This window comes from Eurytemora carolleeae, unplaced genomic scaffold, assembly GCF_000591075.1.
Source record: "Eurytemora carolleeae unplaced genomic scaffold, Eaff_2.0 scaffold198, whole genome shotgun sequence".
NCBI lineage: Eukaryota > Metazoa > Arthropoda > Copepoda > Calanoida > Temoridae > Eurytemora > Eurytemora carolleeae.
The window spans coordinates 139,933-149,909 of record NW_019396106.1 but is presented as its reverse complement, the minus strand read 5'-3'; the positions used below and the strand labels follow the sequence as shown (position 1 = coordinate 149,909).

Genomic DNA, 9,977 nt, shown 5'->3' with positions numbered 1-9,977 from the left:
TCAAGAATTCTCCTACTTTCTATCTCTGAACTCGATTCTTTTATTTCTATCTGCATCAAGTTATTATACTTTCTATCTGTAAACTCCAGTTATCCTACTTTCTAACTGTAAACTCCAGTTCTAACACTTTCTACCTGTAAACCCCAGTTCTCCTATTTACTTTCTATCTGTTAATCTATCTGTTAATTAATGTTCTCTGCACTTTCTATCTGTAAACTCAAGTTTTCCCTCTGTCTATCTTTGAACTCCAAATTTACTTTCTATTGTTAACTTGCAGTTTTGTTTTTCATCTGTATACCATTTCTCCTAGTTTCTATCTGTAAACTCTAGTTCTCCTAATTCTATCTGTAAAACTCAAGTTTTCCTGTAACGCTGGTTCTCCTACTTTATCTGTAACTCTAGTTCTCCTACTTTCTTTATGTAAACTCATGTTTTCCTTTCTATCTGTAAACTCTAGTTTTCCTACTTTTTACATGTAACTCATGTTTTCCTATCTATCTTAAAACTCTAGTTTTCATACTTTCTACATGTAAACTCATGTTTTCCTATCTATCTTTAAACTCTAGTTTTCATACTTTCTATATGTAGACTCATGTTTCCCTATCGATCTGTAAACTATAGTTTTCCTACTTTCTATATGTAAACTAATGTTTTCCTATCTATCTGTAAACTCCGCAAAATCGTCAAGAAGTCAATATTAGGTTTTAACTTTGGTAAGATCAAAGACGACATAAAAATTATTCAAATTAAGGAAAATGTAACCTTTTTTCAATTACCATTATTTATCATTTGATTTTCGGTTCAGATCAAAAATGAATCTGTAAGGAGGGAATTCCATGTCTATATTTGATGACAAAAATTGTGGAATATGTATGTGTAATAATTTATCCTGTTAAACAGGTTTACGTTGGATCAGCTGATTCAAGAAACACACAACTCATCCTAATTCAGAGTCACCAAATTATACAAAAAAAATGACTTTAAATAGTTATATTACTCGTAATATTATTTCGATATTATTACACATCGTCCAACCTTTAGCATGTTTAACACCCTTCACTCTAACTTAAGATACAAAGTTGTCTGTTTTGAAATTTAAGAAAATTACAATGATATGAATGTGTTTATAATAATCTCATGATATTTTCAGGAAAAATGTCTGGAGTGACGTTATGCCAAGCAACTCCTGGTAAATTAAACAAGGTGAAGACAAGTATCAAATCTGTCCCGGAGCTACGGAAACAAGCCGCTGAACTAACCAAGCTACCGGAGGACCGGATTCGTTTGCTCTGGCAGGGAAACCTAGTCTCCGATGGTTTTGATGTGAGTAAACTGACGAATAGTCTGGTTATGATTGTTCCCATGGCTCCAGCTAGACCCGCTCAGGGTCCTGCTCCGGAACCTGTTCATGCTTCGGAGGAGGAGATTCAACGGTTTAGAGTGGCGTTCGGGTCCGCTATAAGGAACCCGGCTTTCTCCAAGGTAGTAAAAAGAATGGCGTTGCGTGAGAACATGGATAATTTATCTGCTGCTTGCCCAGGACTAGGAGAAGATCTTGTAGCTCAAGCTTTCCTCACTCGTCCTGAACTACTGATTCAGCTATTGGATCTAGAAACTCTAAAAAAGATCGGAGAAACTCATCCAGCCTTGTGTGAAGCTGCGCATAACCTTGCTGCTGCGGTTCATGAGGAGCAGGCATCTTCGGGTCGATCAGCTGCATCAGATGAGTCCGGAGAACCTGAACCAGGCAGTTACTTCCTTGATGAGCTAAGTGATGAAGAGATGGAGGATGAGGAACAAGGTCCCCAGGCCGGACGGACAGGTCGTGTTGCTCCGATTACTCCGGAGCAACTTGCTGCTGCTTTAGCTGCCGCTGCCGGCTCTGCTAATCCTTTCATGGGAGTAACAGGGCTAGGTCTAAACCAACCTGGAGCACAGAGGAGTTCAACCAGTACAGCGTCATCTTCTGCTCAAACTACTCCGTCGAGTCGTCTCACAGCTGATATGTTCCAGGCCGCTATGCAGCAGGCTATGCAGGTGATGGATGGATCAAACAGTGCTCAATCCTTTGCTCCGACTCCTATTCCGCAGATGGATTACTCCAGTCAGCTTGCTACCATGAAAGAAATGGGTATAATAGACGAGGGGTTAGCAACACGCGCTCTCCAGGTTATGGGTGGAGATATTCAAGCTGCTGTGGATCTTATATTCTCCGGATGGTTGGGAGATGAAGATGCAATGCAATGATGAATCTTAACTAATTTTGGATGTTTTATCATCGTTATTTAAAATTATCATTAATCTTAATCCGTAGAATCAAATCAAGTTTAAAATAAATTCTTGTAATGATTTCAGAAATGAATTTATGGAACGCGCACACTTTCAACCTTGGATCCCAGGGGAATATATATACTCAGACTGTGATCAAACTGATAAATGGTTCTTGTAAACTCCTGGTTGCTGCCCTCAGCAGGAAGGTTTCATGCTTTGATCTCTCCATGACGCACTCAGCTCGACCCTGTGGCTGTGTGGTAAGAAAAGATATGTTTTCCTACCAATTGGTTATTGTTTTACCCCCCACATAAAAATGTCTTCCAATATAAAGACATTTATGAAATTCTTTGGAAACCTGTAAGTTTAGGTGATTTAATAGAATTTTAATTTTTGTTGGGGGGGGGGGGCAGAAACATAACTTATATCTTGCAATGATGATTTTTTTTGAAACTATTGTGTACTTAATCATTCATACTAACTTCATAGTGAATTTTATTATTGACGTGCTATAAAGTTAAATTAGCTCTATATTATAGCACTGTGACAATGATATTTCAGGCTTTATTTTGCTTTATTAAAACGCTTATTATATCTAGAAATAATCATTTCAGCAAGACAAGTACAGAAACATTTCATAAAAATACCTTTAGCACTAATATTTTGGAACGACGTTTTATAAAGTTTTTGGGTTTCAATTTTCTCTGAATGTTCTCGCCATGAACCTTCTTGATGAAGAGAACATTTCTGTTTATAACTAATTTATGAATATATTAGGTAGTTCCACAGACCCAAGAATTGCAGTTTACTTATCTTCCACCCGGAGCTGAAATCATTTCCATCCATGCATTTAATCGGTCCAGTGAGACGAACGATTTTGTGATTGGAGTAACTATTATCAAGGGTTCAGACTCCGGATCTCAAGATCAGTATATAAACATATACTCGGAATGGGAACCTGGCACTGAACTACAGCTTGACAGGTTTCTATTCAAAATAATAATAATGAACATTGAACAAGATAAAAGTATAACATTGTAAAGAAATTAAATTTTTTTCATTCATTTATTGATAACATTGATGCAATTGTCGATTGAATTACTAGTTATTAAGAATATAGCTAAAGAAAAATTTGCGTTAAGGGTTAAAAAAGGTTTTAATTCTGATAATTCCTATTAATTTTTCTGCTGTAGAAATGCTCAAGTCACTTCATGAGAGAAAAAATAGTCGGTTTTCAAAATCATTAACATTGTTAGCTAATTCATACCTAATCAGTTAAAGCTTTGATTGGATGGTCATTTTAAAAATACCCTTACTGTCCCATTAAGAGAAAATACCCTTACTGTCCCATTAAGAGAAAATACCCTTACTGTCCCATTAAGAGAAAATACCCTTACGGACTCCCATTAAGAGAATAAATTATGTATTTTTTATCCCTCTAATATCACGATGAAATAATATGTTCGGAGGGGGGGGAATGGAATTTTCATATGAAGAAGTATATTTATTTCAATATTTTTCAGCTTGGCCCAGGGTTGTCTCTCCCTGGAGCTCCGATATATCCCATACCAGCTCGGACACTGTCAGGTTGGAGAAGAGAAACTGTGGATACTTGGAGGCTCAGACAACAGAATACATGTCTTCAGGTTTATACATAAACATCTTTTTATTTTTAATAAAATTAAACCCACGCTCTATAATTTTTTTATTTTAAAATCGCATCAAGGGTCGAAATAATGTATACATAACACCGTTTTTGAAATTTTCAAATAACTAATCTTAAAATTTAATTTAATTATAAAGATTTATTCACACACAAAGATATAAATACATATATAAATGGTGTAGTTTAAATTTGTTTAAATAAATTTTTTGAAAATACAGATTTCCAAAAGAAAAGAGAAAAATATGCAAAATTATGCACAAATAGACAACATTGATCATTACTCAATGCATAACATATTTATCATTTCAGTTATTACCAATGTAATGTAATAAATAATTGTGGATTCTTATGATGGGTTAATTGGGATAAATGTGTAAAAAGAAAAAATCTTGACAATGTTAGAAAAGAAAATACTTTTGTGAACATTTGCAATTATGATGACCGATTGTTTGTTTGTTTAGTGAGGATAAGCTACGACACATGTACTGTGAGCTGGAGGTGGAGAATAGTCTGGTTGAGTTCCAGGACCCGTATCCATCCGTTCCTCTCTACACAGACACTCATACAGAGGACGGGATTAGGACAGTTGCTACAGTTTGTGAATGCGGGTTCCTCAAGCTTACTAAGGTGGATGAGTTCAGAAACGAAATTCTAAAAATTTGGACAAGAAATTTTGAGGGTCCTTTGACCTGTGTCCTTTTTATGAAATCCAGCACCTCGCTCGACTTCCTGTTTCCAAGCTTTATCGGAGACAATGCTAAACTACCCCGGAGAGAGAAGGAGAAAAATTTATCAATGGTTGTAACTTGTAGTATAGGGGAGAGCTTGGTTTATTCCGACGTGACCAACCTGGGACTAGAAAGCTGTGAAAGATTAGAGCAGAGTGACGCCCATGATATAGTTACATCCGCCTGGGTTGATGATTTAACATTCGACGGAAATCTGACAATTTTGCTGGGAACCCATGGGCTCAAGGTGTTAGCCTATAGGAGAGAAGATTCAGGTTGGAAACTAAAATGGGAGAAACGGTTTCCTGCTCCAATCCTAGGAATAAGATATGCAGACCTTACTGGGGATGGGGTCAAAGAACTAATAGTTATAACAACCTGCGGGGTTCAGGTTTTGCAACATGATCTTGAAGCTGTGAAAGAAACTGCCCTGAGAAGATTAAATACTATATCAAGACTAATTAAAAACATTTCAAATTAAACATTTATAAAACAGTTAATTTGGGGGTTGTGTTACAGAGTAAAATGTTACAAACTCGACGCTCGCGACAAGAACGAGTGAAAGTAGCGAGAAACTCGGAGAATATTCTGAAGGATTGTCCTGAACTAGAAACTTATCTAGTTGGAGACCAACAGCTGGCCGTAGATATTTATACAGTTAACCAAATGTCGGAGAGTTTAAAGAAATCCCTTCTTGACTTACTGGAAGGGAACATGAGAGAATTTTACGAGAACACTCCGTCAGGTTGGGACAGGTCGGAGAAATCTGTAGAAATGTTTGATTCTAACTCTAGACATGTTGTGCTGAGCAAGGACGGAGAACCGGTAGCGTTCTCACATTTCCAGTTCGACATGGATCACGGAGTAGACGTGATATACTGCTATGAACTGCAAATCCTGGAAAATTGGCGAAGAAAAGGGATTGGAAGGTAATTAACGTCCTAATTCTTCTTTCAGACACTATTCTCCGAACCCTACAGTATGGATGTTCAACCAAGTTTGTTTTTTTTCATTGCGATGTGCTGTACGTTGTCTTAGGTTAATACATTTACTAAAACACGATTCAAAGCTTTTTCTTTTTCCTGACTATGTTTTCAACCTACTATTCGTTCTCTAAACCATGATATTATTCTCTTCCTTTTGAAAGAATAGATCGTTAATATCTCCTATTATATCCATACCCTCCGGTTTAACTCACTTTCACTTTAAGATTGTCAATATTTTTTGTTGCCCATGACAAAAATTCAGATATTAATGTTATGGGCTAAAAACCTGTAGTTGTTTATACTCTTGTTTAAAGAACATATTTAATGTAAAATCTATCTTTATTAAGAGACCTTCATAATTGAACTTTTTTGGTCACCCTTCCTCTAGCGGTCATTGTTCACAATCTTAAATAAACGTAATAGGAAAATTTTCTTAAAAAAGATTAAGATATTTTTAAGGATTATCAATAAAATCATAAAATGGACAAATTGTCAATTGATAAGAAAAGATTACATGTAAGCTTAATAAATAAAGCCTAGAAGGTACACAGAGTTCCATGTCCCCCTCACCCCAGTACGCCCCTGAACCTCTGTTAACTAAATTTTGTACACTTAAGCCATTGGAATTGCATAAAACTAGCTTTTATCTCTCTTAATTTTAAATTTTGACGATCGTTAGACATTTTTATTTACACATATTAATGTTATAATAAATATATTTGTTTAGATTTATTGTGCGGATGCTGGAACATTTGAGGAGTATTTTTCATCTGACAAAACTTATTTTAACAGTGTTTAACTTTAATTTAGCGGCCATAGAGTTCTACAAGGAAGGATTAGGTTTCAGTGTTGATGAGACTAGTCCAGAGTCTCAGTACTATATAATACTTTCAAGAACAAATGCACATTTGTCACCTTTATAAATATTTAGAACATTGAGTGAAATGTGAAAAGGGAATATTTTCTTGTTCGAACTATTCGATCCGTTCCTTCCGTTCTTGATTCTCTTCCGATACAACGGAGTTTATGTAGGTCTTGGCATTGTGCTGGATCCAACTTCCTCCGTTGCTGGATTTCTCCGACCTTCCGTCCTCGCTCCGTCCTACTTTCAGGATATAGGAGAAATCAACAGATAGTATTCTACAGAACAGGATTATGTTCATGAGAACCTGAAATACAATTTTAATGAATTATTGTATGAAATGATTTTATGCGTAATTTAACTTTCAATTGAAAGATTAATAAAAGTTGTGTTAACAAACAAAGATCTTTATTTGTTTTCATTATGCAAATAGTTTATTTTTAAACACTGAAGTTTAATTTAGATAATATAAATCAATTCACTCCTCCTTCCTTTTCCTTTTGTAATCAGTTCCTATTCTTCCCTAGTATTTCGAGTCATCTTTTATTCTAATTTCTTTAATTTTCCTTCTAGTTTTATTGTAGTTATGCTTGACATTGCTTTATTTTCTTATACAGTTTAATTCTTTTTTTTGTTATTGCACCTGCGGTATGTTTTAAGGTTATCTCTATATGGTGTGGTTTATACAGTCCTTATCTTCTATCTTCAATATTATAAAACACTACAGTCTTGTATTGCATAAGACAGTTTCTATAATTACGTCATTATTGACAATTTCTTAAAAGACAATTCATTCGTTGAACTCAATATTTTATATTTTTAGACATTTTTTGGGGTTGAATTGCAAAATTGTGAGTTTTTAACCGTGACCATGCACAATTTGCACAACTCAAGCGTCCCAAAAAATCAATAAGGCATATTTGGTCATCTAAAATACAATCAAACCATCGCAACTTTGCCATTTTGTTACGAAAGAGATTGATTTTTTTTAGTCTGGATTTGACTCGTTTCTTAAAATGTGTAGATTTTTTTAGACACGATTTTAAAAATCCTAAGCGATTTTTTATATTAAATGAATGTAAGCTTGCGTCAATAATTCCACCGCTTTCCGTGGTGCTTACAGTAAAAAAAACACAAGTTATACTTACAATAACGGCGAGTCCGACTGAACCAGCAGTAAAGAATGCTAAAGGAATCTTGTCCCTGTTCACCGTCAACCACCTCGTCATCCATCCCAGCAACAGGATACGGAAGAAGAGAAACGTTCCAACATTGAAGAGAGCATTAGTCTTGTATCTCAGAGAGGATTTAGGTTCTCCAGTAATGATGAAGAGCTGCCTGGCGTGGAGGAACACGGAGTTGATCTCAACCATTAAGGAGAGAGCGCCGTAGGCCACGTACTGGTGGCTAAACACCGCTATTGAGAAGCAGATAACGACCAAAAAATGGTGTATTAGTAGCTCGTAGGTGGATCTCTTCCTGTGGTAGATGATCATGTCCAGTGCGTCGTATATAAAGTATCCTATGGAGAAGGAGACTAAGGCGTGTGTGGAAGGAGTAGAGGTACTTATCAGATCATTACTCATTTCTGGGGCCTGGAATATAACAAATTAAATGTCTTCTTTTCCCGTCCGATTAATTCGTTATACCAAAGCGCGCAAGATGTTATATTAGAAATATTTTCTTTTATGAAAGATTACGCTCCGCCAAAAATAATTCATTTCATTTGTTAACAATATTTTAAGGTTTTTCACATCCTATCGGAGAAAATAAATTTTAGAAAAGTCACTGATCAGTTTTCTGGAATCTTACGAATTAAAAGCAGGGCGGTTTCCGGCGTTTTTTTTAACGAATTTTATGATATCTGATATTTTTGTTATGATCCAAATGTATTTAACCTAACTTTAAATTTGGAGAAATATTCCTCGTTACCTGATAAAATGCTAGTGGAGACCATATCCCAGTGATAAATGAATGTATAAACGAAGTCGCTACGTTCCTCCATTTCCATCTTTGCTGTGTGGTTCTGCAGGCGCTCTCCGGTATGATGAATCTAGTGAGGTAGTTGGTGAAAGAGAAGACGGAGAACCCGAGGGTTATCACGAGCTTGTTGTTCTCCAGCATCTCTGGTACGTCCATTCTGTTCTGTAGTCTGTGTAACACTATCAATAAATGCGAGTTTCCTTCCACTTAACTATCAATTTATAATGATAAGCTACAGAGCCGGGAGTTCGTTTATATAAAATAGAACTTACTCTGTAACCCGCAAAGAAATATCGATCTTTCAACTCTGAGTCTGAGAGTTTAGTAAATGTTTCTAGATCTTGTTAATATTTAATTTACACGAAAACTAGATCCAGATATCGAGGATATAATATTTTATTCGGCCTCGAGTTAAACTAAGAACTGAAGAAGCAAAGGAATGCCGGAGAGAGAAGAGAAAGCAATATTTCTTCCACTTTCCTCGCCTTTTACACCTCGTAATTACGCAATTCTGTCATGTATTAGGAGTTGCCTTGTAAGTGGTTTGTGTGAAGAACTGCGTTATTGCGTATGTTGTTTACATTTAGGCCGATCCCACCTATCGTAGGAACACGCCCAAACGGCATTCTTATAGTAGGAACTTGACCAGACAAGAGATGTTTTATAAAGCTTTCTTTTTGCGTAAACGAACTCTTTGATAACTCACTATTCCTTGATAAAAGTTTGTTATACAAATAAACTTCAGTCTTTATTCGATAATCTTAAGCAAACAAATAGTTCAAATATTAAGCAATACAGTTTTTTCCTGCTGCCGTTTATAAAAGTTGACATTTATCATTCTAAAAAAAATATAATAATTGCCATGTGCACTGCAGACATTTCATAAGTACAATTTTAGAATTTATCAAGACATAAAACATACAAATAGTAAATTTGATTTTTAAAAATGAAACAATTATTGAATGATCGACGAAACCTGTTAATGGCCAGTCCGCATTTTTCTTATTTTAGTGTTCGCGCCATATTTCTCCCATGCAGGGATAAACCGTAGCAAAATTACTATATCAATTCTTAATTTAAAAAATAGGTTAATTCAGGGTTGTTCTAAATGATGTCGTTAAAGCATATCGTTGGGGTTAATCCAATTAACCAATTGCAATTTATAGATCGCGTAAAATATGGGTTAATTTTACAAATATGGGTTCCGACTCTTCCGACCTAAAAAAAACTGATCATGATGTTTTCATGCATGTCGCTTTTTTGTCTCGTTCTATTTATTATTTTATTTTATTAATTATTTTATCTTATTGGATAAGTATCATGTCAAAACCATTAAATTAACAGATTATCAAAGTTATAACTCTACCGACGTTCAACATTATATAAACAGGGTTCTGACTAATGAGTCTGTATAAAGACGACCTGCAAGTGTAACAATATCAAGGTTAAATTGGACTTCTACCTTACATTTAGTCAGTAAA

At 35.4% G+C, this 9,977-nt stretch overlaps 4 protein-coding genes across 4 annotated transcripts; 3 read left to right on the top strand and 1 right to left on the bottom strand.

Annotated features, from left to right (window-relative positions):
* The first annotated feature begins 1,124 nt into the window (after positions 1–1,124).
* On the top strand, positions 1,125–2,358 carry LOC111695093 (ubiquitin-like protein 7). Its single transcript, XM_023464280.1, has one exon. The coding sequence runs from the start codon at positions 1,138–1,140 to the stop codon at positions 2,245–2,247; it is 1,110 nt and encodes a 369-aa protein (XP_023320048.1). The 5' UTR covers positions 1,125–1,137; the 3' UTR covers positions 2,248–2,358.
* LOC111695092 (KICSTOR complex protein kaptin-like) lies at positions 2,332–5,183 on the top strand. Its single transcript, XM_023464278.1, has 4 exons — positions 2,332–2,531; positions 3,049–3,254; positions 3,795–3,917; positions 4,399–5,183. The coding sequence occupies exons 1-4, from the start codon at positions 2,346–2,348 to the stop codon at positions 5,144–5,146; spliced, it is 1,263 nt and encodes a 420-aa protein (XP_023320046.1). The 5' UTR covers positions 2,332–2,345; the 3' UTR covers positions 5,147–5,183.
* LOC111695096 (N-alpha-acetyltransferase 40-like) lies at positions 5,165–6,584 on the top strand. Its single transcript, XM_023464283.1, has 2 exons — positions 5,165–5,594; positions 6,379–6,584. The coding sequence occupies exons 1-2, from the start codon at positions 5,191–5,193 to the stop codon at positions 6,572–6,574; spliced, it is 600 nt and encodes a 199-aa protein (XP_023320051.1). The 5' UTR covers positions 5,165–5,190; the 3' UTR covers positions 6,575–6,584.
* A 25-nt stretch (positions 6,585–6,609) lies between these two features.
* LOC111695094 (TLC domain-containing protein 2) lies at positions 6,610–9,086 on the bottom strand. The gene is made up of 3 exons (XM_023464281.1): positions 8,446–9,086; positions 7,662–8,108; positions 6,610–6,820 (listed from the first exon to the last, which is right to left on the bottom strand). Exons 1-3 carry the CDS (start codon positions 8,650–8,652, stop codon positions 6,626–6,628), a joined length of 849 nt encoding a protein of 282 aa, XP_023320049.1. The 5' UTR covers positions 8,653–9,086; the 3' UTR covers positions 6,610–6,625.
* Between the last annotated feature and the right edge of the window lie 891 nt (positions 9,087–9,977).

Bases quoted from the DNA above. Each gene is read 5' to 3' on its own strand.
- LOC111695093 (XM_023464280.1), top strand. From the start codon at position 1,138: ATGATATTTTCAGGAAAAATGTCTGGAGTGACGTTATGCCAAGCAACT.
- LOC111695092 (XM_023464278.1), top strand. From the start codon at position 2,346: ATGATTTCAGAAATGAATTTATGGAACGCGCACACTTTCAACCTTGGA. The intron at 2,532-3,048 runs GTAAGAAAAGAT...TGAATATATTAG, and splicing joins CTCGACCCTGTGGCTGTGTG to GTAGTTCCACAGACCCAAGA. The intron at 3,918-4,398 runs GTTTATACATAA...TTGTTTGTTTAG, and splicing joins AACAGAATACATGTCTTCAG to TGAGGATAAGCTACGACACA.
- LOC111695096 (XM_023464283.1), top strand. From the start codon at position 5,191: ATGTTACAAACTCGACGCTCGCGACAAGAACGAGTGAAAGTAGCGAGA. The intron at 5,595-6,378 runs GTAATTAACGTC...ATATTTGTTTAG, and splicing joins CGAAGAAAAGGGATTGGAAG to ATTTATTGTGCGGATGCTGG.
- LOC111695094 (XM_023464281.1), bottom strand. From the start codon at position 8,652: ATGGACGTACCAGAGATGCTGGAGAACAACAAGCTCGTGATAACCCTC. The intron at 8,109-8,445 runs GTAACGAGGAAT...GTTATATTCCAG, and splicing joins CTCCACTAGCATTTTATCAG to GCCCCAGAAATGAGTAATGA. The intron at 6,821-7,661 runs GTAAGTATAACT...ATTGTATTTCAG, and splicing joins CAGTCGGACTCGCCGTTATT to GTTCTCATGAACATAATCCT.